This window comes from Protopterus annectens, chromosome 6.part0 (assembly GCF_019279795.1).
Source record: "Protopterus annectens isolate FY-2018-M chromosome 6.part0, PAN1.0, whole genome shotgun sequence".
Classification (NCBI taxonomy): Eukaryota; Metazoa; Chordata; order Ceratodontiformes; family Protopteridae; genus Protopterus; species Protopterus annectens.
Genome location: NC_056737.1, coordinates 228,502,698 through 228,523,231, shown reverse-complemented (window position 1 = coordinate 228,523,231; position 20,534 = coordinate 228,502,698). Strand labels below are relative to the sequence as shown.

The window sequence follows — 20,534 nt, the reverse complement described above, 5'->3', positions numbered from 1 at the left end:
CAATGCAGAAAAACACATCACCGAATATTTTTACTTGGCCAACACCATTCCACCCACTAACGAAAACAAAACACACTTCCCACTACACCGCTCGCTACATACTACCCACCAAACAAAATAAATAAACCACATACATACACTAACCTAAACCCTACTTCTCAACCTACACTAACCCTTACATACATTACTTTATAGACACTTACCTTAACCCGCACCCTAACCCTAAGGTCCGTAACTATCGTACACTTACCTTAATAAGCTATACCCAAACAAAATAAATAGCCCACACACATACACTTAACCAAACCCTACTTCTAACCCTTACATACATTACTATCTATGCACTTACCTTAACCCGCACCCTAACCCTAAAGTCCATAACTATCGCACACATACCTTAGGGAGCTACACCTCAGAAGGGCCAACTATGCCGAAATGGGATTTTGAATTTCACAGTTTCCAGTGTTCGGTGTCCTCGCGGTTTGCTTATTAGGTGTGGATCATGCCGTATTCGACAACCTAAGAATTTGCGCTTAGGATATAGACCCCCTTGCTTCTGCCAGTTATACAGGAAAGAAATACTGGAAAAATATATACTGTTTTTCTAGAAAACAGCACTACTTCTGGTCAGAAAATGATTTAGTAAAAGCATTAGAAGTATAGTTGCACCTTTTTTGAGTGGAATTGTAGAAACTTTCCATTTAGAATTTAGATTTTCCTTCAGAGCATCTCATAACTGTAGCTATTCTTCAGCTATGTAGTTCATGTCCCTCTAGTTAATTATTTTATTGATTTTATCTAAGTGGTTTACTTCCAGTGTAAGAAAAGGATATGTTGTTGAAACCAAAAGACAGGTTAGGGAGAAAATCTGGATATCTGACAGATGTCAAGAAATTTGACGTGTAACTTTATTCTTGAACATTTTGAATTTCTGACCTTAAGTTTATTATGTCTTAAAATTAATACAAGTAGTATAAAACAATAGTTTCCATAAAAAGGAGAAATATATATTAGAAAATTCACCTTCTTTCTTATCATCTATATAATCATTAGCACACAAATAATCACACAGCAGGCAACTCTGCAGTTAACTTAGTGGTTACATGGAAACATGGTTCTTTTTCTATGTTTCTATAATAATAATTATAATAATACTTTCTTATAAAATATTTTAGCCCATTAGAACATTCTGTCTGAAAATTACAGAACATTGCATCTTTAATATCCTACGTTGTCAGAAAGGGTCTTAGCATTCAAATGAGGTTAGGTAATATTAGCATAAAGAACCTCCATTATTTACTTAATCTGCTTTTCAGTATTTTAAATATCGAATAACAATTGTTCTAGAAAAATATTTTGAATAAAAAGCAATTTATATATGTGTTTATAAGTGAATCATTTAGTGGTTTTACTTACACTGTTTAAGTTTATGATAAACTTGGTGCAAGTTGTCTAAAGGTTGGTTTGACAGCCTATACACCCTACACTGTATGCCAGCAGCAGGAGGAAGGGCATCAAGGCCATAGTAGAAAAAGATGTATGATTCAAAACCGTATATCTATCAGTGCCCACAGACTGTATAATATAACTCAAGTGATAAATTGTACAGCTCCCTGCAGTGACCAAGGCACAAGCAGAACACAGAATCCTATGAAATTGAGTAGTAAGCTTAAATGTCGTCTCACACTAAGTTTAACTTATTGATGTGAGGGGTGTAATACTTTTGGATTCACATATATATTTTCTAGAGCACATATAGCTAGACCTTATGCATCTGAGGAATTTAATATATAGCTGAGACAATAAGAGAATGGAATGGTTTGACATGGTGGGGAACTAGCATGATATCTGAGATAACAAAACGTTGTACACAAAGGACTAACAATACTCAAATACAGATGGAATGAAGATTTTAGAACTAGACGGAGAATGAGAATTTTAGAACCAGAAATCTACACACGGATAAATGCATGTTTAAATATGTTTCTATACTCATAACTGTAGATGCATGCCAGGGTACATGGCAGCACAACCTTTGAACCTTTCATATGAGCAAGGGAATCAGTATACATAATTTTATAAGTATTAGGGCACAGAGTACCACAGTGTGTCCACTCTCTGAAGGTGTAAGAGACACTCTGCTAATATTAGAAGTTGTATTCCATATGAAACATTCACATAATGTTCATCTGTGTGCTATGGTGTATATGGGCCAGTCAGTATACAAAGTGCAAGTAGTGCAAGCAGCATTGTAACTGGAAGGGAGTTTTTCCTGCGAAGGGTGCACATCTTTGCAGTTTGTGAACCCTGGTGTTGCAGTGGGTGATTTGCTTCCATTAAAAGGGTGTTTAACATGAGCAGTACATGCAGCATGGCACCTTCTGTATAATGAGAGTGTCTAGTACAGTTTGCACACATTAGAAAAGTATGTGCAATGTGCACGGTACACTGCATTTCAGCATGTGTATCTCAGCAGTACTGCAGCACTTGTCCATTTCATGGGGATCATTTATATTATGTATGAGGTGCAGACTACAACAGACAGTGTACCCTATTCTTACAATACACAGCAGGCACCACGTTCACATGGAGGTAAGCTGTTGGGGGAGAGGCAGTTAGAAAGGACACATTTTTGTTCAAAGTTCATCATTATTTAACTGCCATGATAGCAGGGTAACAAAGGGCATTTGAATAATACACTGTGGATATGTTACAATATTCATAGTTTATTAGAAAGCCATTCCCACTGGCTTGCATCAATGCATAGGTATGGAACAAGAACCAAGTGCAAGTTATACAGTGACATTGTTTTGGAATAGTTTTGGAATAGTAGGACATTCATAAAATAGTGTCACTGTGTAACAGCAGTACTCCATAGCAGCGATATTGGTAGTTAATATATTTACCCATGGTGCAAGACTGTAGTCTGGTAACTCAGGCTTGGTCCTTATAAACAAACAGTGTTCCCATGAGGGCTAAAATACCAATTAGACATGTGCTGCAATAGTCTAGTGCCCCATTTGCCTCACTGTCAACTTGAGGGAATTAACTCACAGAATGGAGACTACCGCTATGCATCAATTCATGATGATGTTATTGTGTATTTCTCTTCAAAAGATTGATTAATGTTAATATTTCATGACTGTGAATCAACCCTAGACTATATCACTGATATTACAAACTATTAACCACAGCCCATCAGAGGTCCTCCTCCATCAGAATTTCATTCTGGAGCAGGAAACCTTAACTACTACTACATGATAATTCTCTAACTCCGTCTGGCAGTTCACACAGAGGATTATGGCTCTGAACTATTAATCATCAGGCTACCTCAACTCAAAACTCTCATGAAAAGTTATATTGCAAAAGTTTATAGGTTTATAAGTTTGTCAAAGTCATAACTACTGGCCTTTAAGAAGCTTGATTACCCTAACCCAAGCTGATATTTTCTACTGCTCATTTACCTATTTCACTATTTTCTTGTAAGTCCAACTACACAAAATAGTCTCCAGTCATCAACTTGAAGCTGAAAACAGGGTTTATTTACAAAAGACAATGAAAAATAATGCACATCTGCAGAAATGAGGAAAAATACAACACATTTTTTTCTGTTCAGCAATTACTATCATACAGGCTTCATTTTACTCTTGAGTTTTAAGTATTCAAATATTTTCTAACAGTACTTGAGAAAGGGAGTAGTTCCCTTGGTTCTGAAAGCACAGTTCCAGTACATAAGTTCTGGAAGATACATAATGCTGGAAAGGGAGTCCATATGGACACTTAGTGACATGAAAAGGGTATTTTGTAAGTCTTTTCTAACTACTTAATATGGCAAAAAAATATATATGTGACATGCACTGTATATAGGGTCAGCTGTAGTTGCATTAAGAATAATTGGACAGACAATTAATAGGACATTATAAATGAAGCTAGTATCTTTATTTAACCATATTTCAAAGTCTGAGTGAGAAACATGCTTTCACATGAATGCAATATCTTGGCATATACCATTCAGACAGACGGCATGGGTGACAGGAACTTGGATGATAAAGAAAAAGGGAAGGGAGGGGTCAACAGGCAACATTAGGTAAATGCCCTGGCTCACGTGTGGTATTTGGACCTTACAGTACCCAACTATATAGAGGTGAACAACAATTATAATTACTGAACAGCCATTTGTATTCTTTGTATTGTGAATTTTGAAATGGCCACGGTATTCAGGTTTTACACAACCTAATAGCTTTTAGGGAAAGTAGACAACATAATCTCAAATATGAGCATGCTTTTCAGAGTATATGATATCTATACCTATCTATATATCTATGTCTATCTCTATCTATGTGTGTGTGTGTGTGTGTGTGTGTGTGTGTGTGTGTGTGTGTGTGTATATATATATATATATTGTTATAACATAAAAATTACAGAAAATATTATGTTTTCTCTACAAAAGTATATTATATTATATTTGTTCTCATCATCAGTGATATGACTCAGATATAGAGTTTGCCAGCTAGAAAAAAAAGCATATATATATATATATATATATATATATATATATATATATATATTTTTTTTTTTTTTTTGTGAAACAAATGTCAGCACCAGAGCACACACAGTCCATCAGAATAAAATTCTAATAGGCAAGGGATTAAGAAGGTGAGTGGAAGGTAATTCTTAACAAAAAGCATTAGTTTCAGGGTGTGATAAATTCTTACAAGAAGTTATTACTGGAAATAAAGTAGAGCTTGTAAAAAGATGGAGGGGCAGGATGAAAGGGCAGATTTGTTATGGACCAGAGCATAGTAGCTTCATTCTTTAGATCAATGGAGACATCTGTCTGTAATTGCTATACTTTATCCTAATTATGGTTATTTCATGAATTATTATTATTGATCATGTTTATTCCCAGTGCCTGTCAAAATTCTTTCAAAGGATGAAAATTCCAAAACATGATCTTGATTAAAGTCTTTCAAGGATCAAAATATACAAACAGCTTAGGAACACTGGTGGGGCTTTGTAAATATTAAATTATGCTTGTGAATTAATTTCTGCAAATAATGAACATCTTCATCTGGGTACATTGATATTTCCTAACAAGTTTTGTTTTAAATTTATATTCACCAAGACCAGTGGCTTTTTTGAAGTGTCTTATCCTAAGATGCTTTGATGTTTGATGTTTGAGGTGGTACATTTAGTTAAGAGTAAAGTCTCCACAAGAAAGAGGGTCAACAATTTTTTTTTTTGTAAAATACTTTAGGATTTGGAAAGATAATCATCTGAGTTTGGGCTATCAGGATTTGGACAGCTCATGTTTAAGATATAGGTTCATAGGTTCATAGGTATGTACTAGGCTAATGGTCCAGGAGTCTTTACAAGCCTAGGCCACAGAAGTGCCCTTCCATCATGCCACCCGACGTTAGTTCCCAGTGCCTCTATCAAGTAGAGCCACTGGAGTGATCCCCGGGGTGAACTTTCTATTTCCCATCCACTCATTAAGATTTCTGTTGAAGAGGGCCAGTGAGGTGCTCTGCTTGACATGCATGAAAAGTCTATTCCAGAGCATGGACAGTCTCTGGGTTATGAACCTGCCCCTCCAGCATGTTCGGTTGATTGTGGTAATGAGGTTGAGGTCTCTGGAGTGTGTGGTGTGGAGGGATTGGTATTTCTTTAGATGTAGCATTTCTAACAGAGCTGGGTCAGACATGGTTTTGTAAGTCAAGCAGAAATTGCCTCTTAGTAGACGATATGGGATAGCGAATAGCTGGAGTTTTTTGAGTCTGTCCATAAAGGGCATGTGTTTAAGGCTTAGGATCCTCTTCGTGAGGTACTTTTGTGGCATTTCCAGCTGTTGCATGTGTCTAGTGAGGTACATGCCAAATGGGGCATTATACCCGATGATTGGCCTAATGAGGGAAGAGTAGAGAGAGATGATGACCTCTTTCTTCCTGGATGCAAAACCCTTGGTAATGAGATGTGCCACATAGAAGGACTTTCTGACCACATTGGCAATGTGGTGGTCGAAGGAGAGGTTGCTGTCAACCTGTGTCCCCAGTTCTCTTATAAAGCCTTCAGTGTTCAGTGGGCTCCCATCAATGTAGTAATTAGTGGGAACTGAGTTTTTCCCAAAGGGGATGATGACACATTTATTGGCATTAAGCTTAAGGCCATTGTTTTGACACCAGTCATTGTTGCCTTCTGTAGGATGTCTACATCACTTGGGAGTTAATAATAGCTTACAGTCGTCTGCGAACTTGGACAGCCAGACTCCCTCCGTGTTGGCCTGGACTTCAGTGAAGTAGATGCCATACAGGAGAGGATCGTGGACCGATCCTTGTGGGACTCCACTCATGACTGGTCGTCAATCTCACATGGAGTCCGCTACTTTCACACTGTGGGTTCTGTCTGTGAACCAGTTTGCAACCCAGCTAGTGATATAGGGGTTGATGCCTAGTTTGGTGAGTTTATCAATAATTCCTGAGTAGGGAACGGTATCAAAGGTCTTGGCCAGATAATGGAATGATGAATAATTGTAGAACCCACATTAAGAGAAGCTGCCACAATGTAAAATGCATAGATAACATAACAAATAATTGATTGTATTTTTGTATGGTGGAGGTCCCCACTGTGCCCTCCCACACCCCTGCCTTACTAAATATAATAATATGAGATCACACAATCCTGGTGTAGGGAGAAACTTTCTTACCCACTCTGTTCTGTGATTCCACTCTGCCAGTTTTAACAAAACATGGGAGCTAATATAAACAAACTACTCCTGATTTGTGGCAACAGTGTGCAATAATTAACATTTATCATGATATAACATCTGCCTTCAACCTTCTTTAACAGTAATGTTAGTACATTTATCAATGACTTCAGTTTTTAAAAATTATAACAATCATTTGCAAATGCTGCTGCCACTGTCAGGCTTAACAGTGAGTACAATATAAGAAAAATATTCTATTTATTGCAGATGTAGTCAGGAGGCAGAAATGGCTAGAAGTGATATTATTTTATTAATACTGCAGTATAATATTGGCAAAATTGTATCCATTCATTATGATACAGACACATTTCTTTCCAGATAAGTTATGCAGCAACTGTTATGGCTCTTAGTGACAAACATCAGTTTCCATCTTTTCTCAGAACTATTCCAACTGACCTATTACAGTCCATTGGCATAGTCCACTTGCTTTTTTATTTTGGTTGGACATGGATTGGACTTCTGTCTGATAGCAGTGACTATGGTCTGCAAGGCAGTCTTATAGTAAAAGAAGAACTTGTTAAAGCTGGGGCTTGTATTGCTTTTTCTGAAACAATACCTGCAGTATATTCTGAGATGAAGATTCAGTATATAAGTGACATAGTTAGGAAAACATCTGCAAATGTGATAGTGATCTATTCCACAGATGTTGCTCTTTACCCTGTTATGGAGGTGATTGCATTGAACAATGTGACTGGAAAAGTCTGGATAGCCAGTGATGGTTGGGCGCAGTCTTACTTGTTTTCTAAGAATGAATTTTTGAGAACATTACAAGGAACGCTTGGTTTTCTGGTAAGAAGAGGAGATATGTCTGGATTTCATGAGTACATTTACAGTCTTAACCCATATAATAATCCAGATGACATATTCCTGAAAATGTTTTGGGAACTTGTTTTTGACTGTAAGCTACATATCCTGGATAAAACTAATATGAACATCACTGAAGAATCAAAAATCTGTTCAGGAGATGAAACACTTGAAGGCATGAAACTGGACTTTTTTCAGTTTACTGATTTAAGGTACACATATAACATCTACAATGCAGTCTATTCAATTGCCCATGCATTACATGACATGATTTCATGCAGACGTGGGGAAGGACCATTTTATAATGGCACATGTGCTTTCATGTATGATTTGCAGCCATGGCAGGTAAGAGTTCAGTGTTATGGAAATACATAATCTTGCATCTGTTCGTTTGTCATATTATTATGTTGCAGAACAAATAAATGAAAAATTTACTTTTTTGTATTGTACTTTTTTCAGTATGTGTTACCTAATATATGTAAAACTCCTGGTCTGCAGTGAGATGTTTATTTCTTTTTTGGTATTGTGGGGTCCTGTATGTAGTCATTGTTCAGTCATATTGCAGGCTTTGTTTATACATTTAATTCTTCCTCTTCTGGATTTTCCCAGTTAGAGGCCACTACAGCAGAGCACCTGTCTGCTCATGATTGGCAGTGGAGTTTTACAATGTCGAGTTGCCAGCCCGGTGCCCAACATTCCACAGAAGGCACCCACACACATGCACATACTCACGCCTAGCGCCAATTTAGAGTGTTCAATCCACCTACAGCATGTCTTTGGGATGAAACCAGAGCACCCAGAGGAAACACACGCGACCACAGGGAGGGCATGCACACTGCGCACAGAAGGCACCCCAGCTGAGTATCAAACCAGAGAACATCTTGCTATGAGGCAACAATGCTAACCGCTGCACCACTGTGGCTGCCATTGTTTATATATTTAATTAACGTGTACAAATCATGAGCATTATCTTTGACTAAAAGAGAAAAATTAATGCTAAATTACTTGTAGTAAGATTGATGATAGAAACAGTTCAGAAAGTACGATTTCACTAAATAAAGTTGTCTAAAATACACTTCAGTGAATAAATCCCAAAACATATGAATAGTATTTTGTCTGGATGTTTGAGAAAAACACCCTACCTCCATGCAGGTAGGCACCCCCTACATCCCCATACTGAAAGTCTACTCTTCAATTTTTCCCTTGGAACTAGACAAACTTTCAACTTAAGCACTCAAACCATTCACTTCTCAGCCTGTCACTTGCTCAAAACTCATAGCAAGCACTAATAAACCTTAGCACTAGACCTCCCTACACTGTAGAGAAGGACAAAGCTCTCTATTCAACCTTAGCAGCCAATCAGTTAAACAGCTCACTGTACCTATCCAGGCATGTCCAAAGGGCAGTTTCAGGTACTCTCTGGTCCAACTGGTGAATCTGGGCATTTTGAGGCAATGTTACAACTGCCTCATGTACACAGACAACCCTCTCCTCCTACCACCAAACACTAATACATGCGAGAGATGCAATTATACAGCCAAACTGGAGGCTAAGCTCTCTCAACCCAAGAATGGACCAGACAGTCAAGAGGAGAAGGGAATTACTTGCATCACACCACCAGTTTCACATGGACTATGAAATAAGCACCGGCAAAAAACACACATAAATACACATAAACAAGCTCTAAATAAAAATCTGCAAAAGCAACAGAGACCTTCAAAGCAGACATCTAGGCAACCTCCACCCCCCCCCCCCAACACAAACCATGAAACACATACTTCACAAAACCAGTGTGCCATGCAATCACAGCCCTTAAGGCAAAATAACATACCTAACACACTAGTAAAAGGTGACTCTATAGTCAGGCACACTGACATCCCACTCACTAGGCTGAACAAGGAAAAGGTTACTGTTAGCTACCTGTCGAGTGCCAGGATCCAACACATAACACAAACACTCAGGGCACTCCAGAACAAGTACAAATATGACTCTGTTATTGTCCATGTTGGTGTGAATGATCTGAGCCATACCTCACTGGACTACATGAAAAGAGACATGGAAGAGCTCTCTGATCATGTAACCCAGGCCGGTATGACCCTGACCCTGAGTAGCATCCTGCCTTCACCAAGAATGATACCATGGTAAAAAGACAAAATTATCAATTTCAACAATTGACTAAGCTTCTGGTGTCATTCAAAGGGGATCCAGTGTTTGTCAGCCTGGGATGACATGCTCAACAAGCCACTCTGCTTTGCTAGAGATGGCTTGCACCTGTCACCCTTAGGCTTTCAAATACTGGCCAAGGCTCTTGCCCACCCACATAGTGCCTTTTTTAGGCAAGGCTCAAAAGACAAACCCACCACCATAAATAGCACAAGTAACAAAAAACTGAGAGTAATGCTACTCAGTGCCAGAAGTCTAAACCTCAAAATGCATGCACTCGAGGCACTCCTCAGTATGGAGAAAATTGATATATGTGCAGTAACAGAAACCTGGTTTAAGCCTGCAGAGAGCACCCCAGCACGACCAGGCTACAACTCATACCATACATTTCAGCAACAAAACCCAGACCGAAATACAAAAGGCAGGGGCGTATCCATATTTATCAAGGATACCCTCATCTCCAGGTTTGTGGCACAGCATGATGCTTCAGAGATCATCCACGTGCAATTAACAACAGGCAGAACTGCAATTCAAATTGTAGCTTGCTACAGATCACCCACCATGTCCCAGGACCCTCATTTCGCATTTCTGAAAACACTGGGAAACATAAAGGTCCTACCAAACACCTTGATATTGGGTGATTTCAATTACCCAAACATTAACTGGGAGCACTACTCAAGTACTAACTCCCTTGACCAACATTTCCTACACTTTATAAAATCAAATGCCCTGGATCAACTGGTCAACACCCCCACCAGAGGTGACAACATATTGGACCTGCTCATCACTAACATGAGCGACCGGTGTTCCACACTGGAGGTCAACCCCTCGCTGGTTAGATCTGACCATAAACTAATCACTCTGGATATCCATATTCTGCCCCTACCCCTGGTCAAAGAAATCATTGTGAAAAACTTTTCAAAAGCAAACTTCACGTTACTTAAGACCCAGGTGGAAAGTTTCAAATCCCCCATGCTAAAGGATAACGCTGCCCAAGCTGCAAAATCCTTTACTAATGCACTCTACGGGCACCTACACGAATGCATGGATTGTGCTATCCCAAGCAAAACCAAGATTCACTCCTCCAAGAAAAGGAAACCAGTCTAGTGGACCCCTGCCATAAACAAGCTATACAACAGAAGGAGGAAACCAGTACAGAAAAAAGTAAAATCCCAAGAAGGGAAGACATCCCTGATCAGTATCAACAAGAAACTACAATCCCTCATAAAATCATCCAAGGCTAGCTTTGAAAGAAAAATTGCCAAGGACTCCAAAGATAACCACAAGGCATTCTTTAGCTATGTCAAGAATCTAAGTGGCAATTCTCAGATCTGCTCGGAGTTAGTGCAGGATGGCACAATACACTGAACTGACCAATATCGCCAACATCCTGGCAGACAGGTTCAGTGCAAACTTCACCCCCCTCTCACCCCCAAAAGAGCCCATAACCTTACCAGAAGAATGTAGTGCCCTTGAAATCACAGACACTCAGTTTAAAACAGCCCTCTCCAAAGCCAAAAACACAGCATCAGTGGGACCGGATGGTGTCCCAGGCTGCATCCTACACAAGCTCAAAGATGAACTAACCTTCACCTAAACACACTGTTCAACCTCAGCCTCTCCACAGGCTACATGCCCATAGAGTGGGGCACATCAACGGTTATTCTGCTCCACGAAGGTAGAGCCAGAACAGACTCCAGGAACTATCACCCTATAAGCTGGACTAGCTTGGTCTGCAAGGCTATGGAGCACTTCATCATGGATCTCATTAGCAGAGACATTGGGAACCTCCAAACACAGGAACCTACCCAGTTCAGCTTTGTTAAGGGCAGATCATGCTTCCTAAACCTGGTGGACTTCTTTGAGACAGTTACCAAGGCTATAGACGAGGGAAAGGTGGTCCACACAACCTACCTAGACCTCACAAAGGCCTTCGACACCATTCCCCATTCTGGTATTATAGACAAGCTCACCAGCCTGAACATAAACCCCTACATCATGAGATGGGTTATCAACTGGCTCACAGACAGAACCCACATGGGAGCTAGGTGCTAGGTCTGACTCTAAACCAGTTACAAGTGGCGTTTCCCAGGGCTCAGTCCTAGGACCCCTCCTGTTTGGCATATAATTCTCAGAGGTACGGGCAAGCACAGGAGGACTATGGCTGACCAAGTTCGCAGATGACTGCAAACTAGGGGCTATAATTGACTCTCCGGCTGACACAGACATCCTCCAAAAGGGTCTCACCAAGACAGGTGCCTGGTGTCAAAACCATGGCCTCAAGCTAAATGCCAAAAAGTGCATAGTCATCTCCTTTGGAAAAAACAAGGTACCCACAAACTACCACATAGATGGTAGCCCCCTAAATACGGAAGACATAATAAGGGATCTGGGGACCCAAGTAGATAGTAATCTCTCCTTTGATAATCACATTGCCAAAATGGTTAGAGAATCCTTCTATGTGGCCCACCTAATCACAAAAGCGTTTGCATCCAGATCAAAAGAGTTCATTATGCCCCTCTACGCATCACTCATCAGACCCATCATAGGGTATAATGTCCCATTTGGGATGTACCTTACAAGACACCTGCAACAGCTGGAAAGACCACAGAAGTACCTCACCAACAGGATCACTGGCCTCAGACAGATGCCCTATGCAACTTGACTGAAGAAACTCCAGCTGTACTCGGTTGCATACCGCCTACTCAGAGGTGATCTCTCCCTGACATACAAGGCCATGTCCAACCCAGAATTGATGGACATGCTCCACCTAAAGAAAACCATATCCCCTCAAGACACATGCTCTCGGGATCTAAACCTCACCACAACAATAAATAGGGCATGCTGGAGGGATAGATTCCTGTCCCAGAGTCTTCCCATGCTCTGCAACAAGATTCCAATCTACATTAGGCACAGCTCCTCACTAACACTCTTCAAAAGAAACCTTGATGAGTGGATGGGAAACAGAAAGTTTACCCTGGGGACCACTTCAGTGGCTCTGCTGGACAGAAGCACAGGGAACTACTCTAAGGGGGCAGCAAAAGCCAACACATTGCAGCTCAGTTTATAAATGCCTTTGGACAGATAGCCTAGTACCTACCTATGAAACTATGAACTCCAAAGGCAGTACACTGAGGTGAAGGAGCTATTTATCAGATGTAGTGAGTTCAGATAAAGGAGTAGGTGATGAGTTATGATTCATGATCTGTATCTCACTGAACAATAACATGATGCAAGAAATATTAACAAAAATGTGATACGCAATGGTAGACAGGCAAAATGTCATGATAAAATTATCCAGTGTGAGCCTAATATAATAACTGAAGTCTTGAAGAAGGCAAATAGGAAACTGTTTTATAAAACTGTAAATATATCAGTAGTTAAGAATTAAACATAAATGGTAGACATACTTCAGAAAGGAATGTATTGCTGAGTACCTAGAGGCTGCTGCAAACCAAGACCAAATTAATTTCTTGGATTATTTATTTTAGGTATATAACTGGGAGAGTTTTTCTTTGATGAGTGACAGTTGCACATGGAAGATTAACAACAGGTTTCCTTAACTAGGGATATATCTTAGGGTTGTGAGTTTGGTAACAGACTAGTTAGCATACAGGAAGAAGAGATACTAAATATTCAGCAGTCTGAGAAAAGAGGATGTTACTAGTGAGGTACCATAGTGTTCAGGACTGGAATCAGACTTCATGAATGCGTTTGTTGGAGACATTCTAACACTGCAGGAAAGAAAGGTATAGCTTTATGAGGACAACATGTATAAGACAGGGCAATTTAATTTCTGGGTTGATAGTGGTAATCTATGTACACACTGGTGTACTGTACAGGGATAAATAGCTTTGTGGGTTTGGGTACCCACTGAGTTACTTGGATATCTTTGGAGAAGAGAAACAGAAGGTGGATTGAGGTTATTTATAGGTTCATACATTCACAGGTACTTCTAGGCTGTTGATCTGTAAAGATCATAAGAAGCTAAGCCTTATATTCTCATTATAAATTTTATCTCTTATATGTTACATAAAAATAACCCAGAGACAGTAAGAACAATGATATGTTGGAACAGTTAAATGATGACCCTACCCATGAGTGACAACTGACCCACATTCTTTTTATTATTGTAAGCTTCCATTGTGCATTGTATGACACAATTACTTTCCTTCTCTCATGCACTAAGACTGGCAGGCAGGGCATGTACACAATTTGACAAGAGAAGAACTTCATATTAGGGGACTGTGATCCCCTCCCCACACATTTAAATATAGTAGATGCAGATAAAAATTGTGGAATCAGAGACAGTGGGTGGACATTTGTTAATAATTAACTTTGCAGCAATTTAAAGGGCACTCTGTTTTACTGTACATACTATAAGCACACAAAGTGTGGTGACAGTACAACAACTGGTGTGTGTGTGTGTGTGGATACTACAAGGTGTGGACATACTTAGTACAGGACAAGAGTTTTATATTGAGTAACAACCTCACGCCTAGGTTAGCTTGTTAAAAAATGAAATTGTGCGACTTCAGGGATTGTATAGTTGGCATTATGTTTGCCTTGCCCAGCTTTTTACATTAGCTAGACTGAAAGGATGTTAAGGAAACAGATATAGCAGCATAAGTATGACATCTCACAAAAGAAAATTACTAATGCATGTTACACACTCCCTGAATTTTTCCAGTTATAAGGAGTTTAGTTTTGGTATTATTGATAGGATTTTAAGAGACTCAAGGGGATGGTGGTTGGAATCATTGTGAAACATTATGGCAATTGAGACTTGATACACTGTACTGCCAGGAATTAATGATTCTGTTTTTGTTTCCATTGTGCCCTTATTGAAACTTTAAGCATCAAAACTGTAACTTTTTTATGTTTTTGAGTGCATATGTGATGAATTTTCATAATTAATAATTTATTTTGGGTAATTTTCCATGGGTAATTTCAAACTGGGTGTATTTATTGAAATATTTTTTAAATTTGATTGAATTTGACCTGGTGATATTTGATAGTTAATTACTGACATGTGGCTTGTGCATAATATTCAAACAGGTTTTTGTGATTTGATTTCTTGATTCTGATGAAATCCAAGTTTGATATCATAAGGGATGGAATCACTAAACCAATATTTCATTAAACATTTTTTATATATTATTCTGTGGATTTTGGTGGTGCTGCAGTAGCGTTGTTGCCTCACAGTAAGACGCTGCCCAGTTCAATTCACGGCTAGAGCATCTTCTGCATGGAGACATGCGTGAATGGGCGTACCTTTGTTGAAGGATGTGCGTCAAGGCTGGTAACTCGGCATGTAAAAATCAACTACCAATCATTAGTGGACCGGAGTTCCACTGTGGTGACCCCTAACCGGGAAAAGCCGAAAGACACAAACAAACATTCTGTGGATTTTATTTCACCAGCCTGCTTTACAGTTACTGACATGTGTGCAGTGTTGTTTTAAGGGTGCACTGTGTTCAATAATGGGCCTAATGAGGAAGCATATGGAGACATTTTAACATATTTGGACATAGAAGATATATCCTTAGTAATCAGTTGAGCTAGATAGAAGCATTTTCTAACAACAGTGGGATATATGAGGATCGAAGGAGAGCTCATTGCTTACAAGCGTACCAAAGTCTCTAATAACAGTGTCATTTTTGAGGGGAATACCATTAATGTGATAGCATGGATTCTCTTGACTTCAAAAGGATACTTTACTGCACTTTTTTGCATTTAGCTTAAGGCTGTGGAGCAGGCACAATTAATTTGTACATGCTGATCCTACTCAAAGGTCCTGGCAGTCATTTATAATGGCACCAAGTTTGCAATTGTCCACAAACATGGTCAGCCAGAAGACCTTGGCATCACTTTCACTGTCTGAGAAATATATAACAAATAGGATTGATCTGTGTACTGAGCTCAGGGAGATGCAGTAATAGGCCTTTTGGATGACAATGTGTCCCCAGTCTAACTTACTGAGTTATATCTATGATCCAGTTTGCTACACAGTGAGTAATGTAGGGGTGTACATTTAGTTTGAATGACTTGCTTATCTTGCTTGAGTGTAGAATGCTGTCAAAGGCCTTAGTAAGATCAAAGTATGCTGTGTGCAAATGTTTGCCTTCAACCAATCATGAGTGACTCAGTAGTCATCCACCTTAAGAAGGCAAGACTTACTCTTCACAAATCCAAAAGTATTGAGCTATGGGATGGCAGGCTCTCATTATATGAGTTTATGAGGTCAATAATAATGCATACCATTGTTTTTCAGGTAAGACTTGTGAAGGTTGTGGGACTGTTATTGTCTAAATCAGTTGTGAGATCCTCTTGTAAAATGAAATGACATCAGCTAGTTTCCATGCCTCAAGCACAAAGCCATATGGTATTATGGGATTAAACAGATTGTGAAATGGGTCAGTGAGGCAGTACATCAGACTGGTCGGGAGGCATTGCAGCACATTATTAGGCCCCATAGAACTAGTGTTTTTCATCCAGAAAAGAGAGTAAGAGAGAGCTTTAAGGACTTACTGTGAGATCTTGATTGGAGAAGCCTCCAGGGAACCAAGGGTATGAAGGCAAGGTGATGATAGGTGGAAGAAGTCTGTGCTGAATTTGTCTGCCAATATGCTGACTCTGTCCTTAGGGGTTGAGTGGGTAGTGTCATTAGGTATTAACTGTGAGTAGGCTGGGTAGTATTTTTAAGTTCCTGAAGAAGGGCTGTGGTTGCCCTTGACAGATGTGGTGATTCTTTTAGCTTCTTTATGTTTTATTTTGAGATGTGGTATTTTCAGTTTGTTTCTAATAGACAGTGTTTTTTTTTCATTTTGCTTTACAGCTTATTAATTCTGTTGGGTGAGGTAGGGGGGGCAAAGAGATTTATCTTTAAACTTGGGCTGTATTTGTTACAAATCAGGACTGAGGTCTCAATGCATGTGTTAAAGTGAGAGCAGATAGTGTCACTGAAAGCAACAGTTTGCCACTGGTTCTTCAAGGTGGGGGGGGGGGGATCTTCTTAAGCTCCTCAGATTATCATCCATTTAAAGCTGATTTGCGTTGGAGAAATCTTTGAAGACATTATAGCTTGTGAAAGCTTTGAAATGAGTTCTAATGATGAAAAATACAGTGCAATGATCAGACTTAAACAGAAAAGTTTTAGTAGGTGTAGAACACTGGGGAAGTTATACTTGTGATGAACAAATCCAATCCACTGGAGCCTCCAAGGAATGTACAGTCTGTTTTAATGAGTTTACATTCATGAAGTCTAACAATTGTTCAGCACATTTTGTTTGTAATAGTGTGTGTCCCAGTGAATATGTGGATCAGCAAGAAAAATAGTCCTCTGTGCAGTATTACTAATGCATGCTAACTCTATCCCTTACTTTGCTCCTAGCCCTTCACCTTACTTAGAAAAACTCTTTCTGTAATACTGCCACTATTCAGACAAAACCCTAGTGTTTGCATTTCTAAAGTGCAGGAATCTGTGGGTGTGCATGTTTGAGGTTGTGTACGATTACAGCTTATAGTGGGGTAGCTAAAGTTGATCATAAATATGGTGCTGGTTGAATTGGAAGTATCTCCAGTATGTTTAAATATGTGTTATGGGTTTCCTGGGTCTTAGGATCTTAGAGTAAGGATTAAGATTTGTGTTAAAGGTTACGTAAGGGATTTGATTTAGTGCTGCATGTGTGTGTGTGTGTGTGTGTGTGTGTGTGTGTGTGTGTGTGTTGATGCACATGGCATGTGTCTGGTTTAGTGTTACAGAAGGGCTTATTCTATGGTGATGCACATGGACAGGGGCAGGGTTAAAGTTAGCAGGCATTAGTATGGTGATGCAGCAGGGGTGAAGTAAGCTACTGAAATGCATGCAGCTGTGTGTGTATGCTTTTTACCTGTTTATCTTGATAGTGTGTATTCGTCTTAAAAATGTACAGATACAGCCATAGTCAGGAGTGATGCTGTAGTCTTTTAGCTTGCTGTGTGTTCCAGGAAGTAAGGTGGCCACTGACATAAATGATATCACAACTTCAGCCTATGGTCCTATGGTTGATGTTAGACTTACTTTTGCTGCAGTAAGTAAAACCTAAGTAAAATAAGCCCAAGTGAAAACCCAAGCTTGGAAGCATCTTACACTTAGTGGTGTTGCAGAAAATAAGTTATGGATTGGCAAACCCTCATATCCATATAGACTGGCCAGACAGCTGTGAACACAGGACTACCAGGATGAAGCCTTGGATAAAGGATGCACCAGACATTTTACAGAAGAACCTTACACATGCATGTCATGGCTTACATTTAAACCTGGATGCATTCTGTCAGAAAACTATGGCAATGTCACTAACTGAACTCTCTGTGAAGAAAGTTGGTTGAGGACTGCATCATTGTCTGGGATACAGCTTCCTGATATTCAGAATGATCATGCTGATGGACACAAGCATTATATTGCTCTTTATAAATTTCACTTACAGCAGTCTTTAGTGGAAGTATTCCTCCAACTTCACAGCAGACAGGTACAGCTTGGGTTCTGAAACCAGATAACGTAAAGGTGCAGAGTAGTAGCACTGCAGATAATGTATGGTAATAGAAATGCTTTTATTTTTTTCACAGTAAAAAAACACACTTATGTACACTACCTTATGTTTCAGAAAGTCTAAATGCTCCCTTTAGGAAACTAGAACTTAGTTCATTGCATTTCTTTAGAATGATCAGTATACAGTAACACTGATATATTATAAACTGATGGAATAAATAACAGAAAGAAATTACAAGAACAGATACATTATAAACTGATGGAATAAATAGAAAGAAATTACAAGAACATTTTCTTAAAATAGTTTTCTCTTTGCAGTTCTTCTACTATATAAAGAACATTCGCTTTAGGAATAAAGAGAGTGAAGAAGTGTTCTTTGATGTAAATGGTAACCCTCCAGGACTGTACAGCATTTTAAACTGGCAAGTAACTCCAGAAAACACTTTTAGATACCTGGATATTGGTCGCTTTGACTCCACTGCTGCAGATAATCAAAAACTAGCAGTCAACTTGTCTGAAATGCTATGGAATAAAGGTCATGAAAAGGTGAAGTTACATAAATGCCCTTTTGTGGGTTAATTTGTGATTTTAAATATGTTCCAGTTTATCATTATACAGATGGAATAGGTATTTAGTGAATGCATAAATTATACTTTTTTAATTTCTACAAATGTTTTGGGTTTCTAATACTATTATGGAAATAGACTGCATTCCTAAGTCTAGGTACAATAAAAATTCATGAGATTTCATTGCATCAGTCTTTGATGTTTGCCAAGAATGCTCTTTTCAGCACCCACAATGTACACAGAACTGCTTCCTTCTGCAGTTCAGCTGGGGTTATATATATAGTTAGCATAGTTAAGTTTGATTGTAAATTTGTTTTTATCAGTCCTCCTACTTCTTCTACTATTGGAAGTGCTTGTGTATCCTTCTTCCACTTTGTTCTAGTTTTTGTTTAAACATCTTGATATTTTATCACTTTGTGTCTCACAATGCATAAGACAGAAATAATTGCTGGCTGTATCATTTGAGTGATCAACACTATTGTCTTTTTTCTTGGACTACTACATCTAGCTCTCTTACATCTAGATGCTTTCTGGTTTATGTTTCCAATGCGTCACAGCTACCTCTGCATTTTAGTGTTTGCACATTCCTGAATGCAACAGACCTGCCACATTATTGTGCCTTTAGTATACACACTCTCAGGCACAAGTGTATCATAATCACCAACAACATTTACATCTATTTCCAGTTGTTTTACAGAACCTGCATTTTTCTGTTTTTCCCACATTTTCTGCAGACTTTGTAAACCAATGAATATGTAGCCCACTGTCTTGGGCCACCATTAATAACCTTGCATCTTTTGGTTTAAATTCACCTCTTCATTGACATTCCTGTGTTAATTCTTTGTTATCTTGTAGTTGTTCTAGATGTATTTTATACTTGCAACTATATTTGTGGAATTTCCAATTTTCTTTCCCTTTCTTCTGGTTCTTTTCTTCATATTCTTTATTTTTTTTGCACTTTCTGTTGTTGTCTGGTTCATGTCTATTTGTGATTTGATTTCCATTCCCACCCTGTTCTGAAATGCTCCAGTTAAACTAATCAAAGATGTCATCTTATTTGTACATACTGATTTTCATTCAGGCCTTTTCACACACACTAGAGAATGGTTGCAGTGCATGCTTAAAAACACAGTCACTTGAAACTAGTAAGACAACATCATCTGCAAACGACAAAGATGCCACACTCACACCCTGAGACTCTATGCTGTCTGGACCTTGACTGTGCCTTAATATCCATTCTTTGAAATTTTTAAACAAGAGGAAAGGCAAGAAAAGATCGAGATAATTCTGCATCCACCTTAACATATTCAGCTTAATTCTTGAGAATTCAGATAACAACTCAGTCCTCAAATATTGGTACCAAATTGCATGCAACAGTGACCTGATGCCCTGTACTATTGTAGCACTTCTCAAATAACATTCTGAAGTGTCTTTTCCAAAGTCTACAAAACACATGTAGATAATATTGGCAAATGACCCTCCATTGTCTGTGCAATGACAAAGAGTTGATTGGCAGCTGTCAGGCCAAGATGGAATTATTAGTGCTCTTCCCAGATCTAAGGCTCAGTTATTGGATGAAATCTAATTTCCAACACAATGGTGTGTAGTTTTCCAGGAAGCCACTATAATTGTAAAAAAAAACATTCTCTCCCCTTTTTGAAAAAGTGAATCACTGTCTAAGTTTGCCAGTCCAAAGATGTTGTCCCAG

General features: G+C 38.9%; 1 protein-coding gene across 1 annotated transcript in view; it reads left to right on the top strand.

Annotated features, from left to right (window-relative positions):
* The window catches only part of LOC122803813 (extracellular calcium-sensing receptor-like), a 152,574-nt gene that overhangs the window by 55,819 nt on the left and 76,221 nt on the right, over nt 1–20,534 (top strand). Inside the window, exons 3-4 of the mRNA XM_044073498.1 lie at nt 7,082–7,912; nt 18,579–18,806. Coding sequence (XP_043929433.1) covers nt 7,082–7,912; nt 18,579–18,806 — 1,059 coding nt within the window. The remainder of the gene's footprint in view (nt 1–7,081; nt 7,913–18,578; nt 18,807–20,534) is intronic.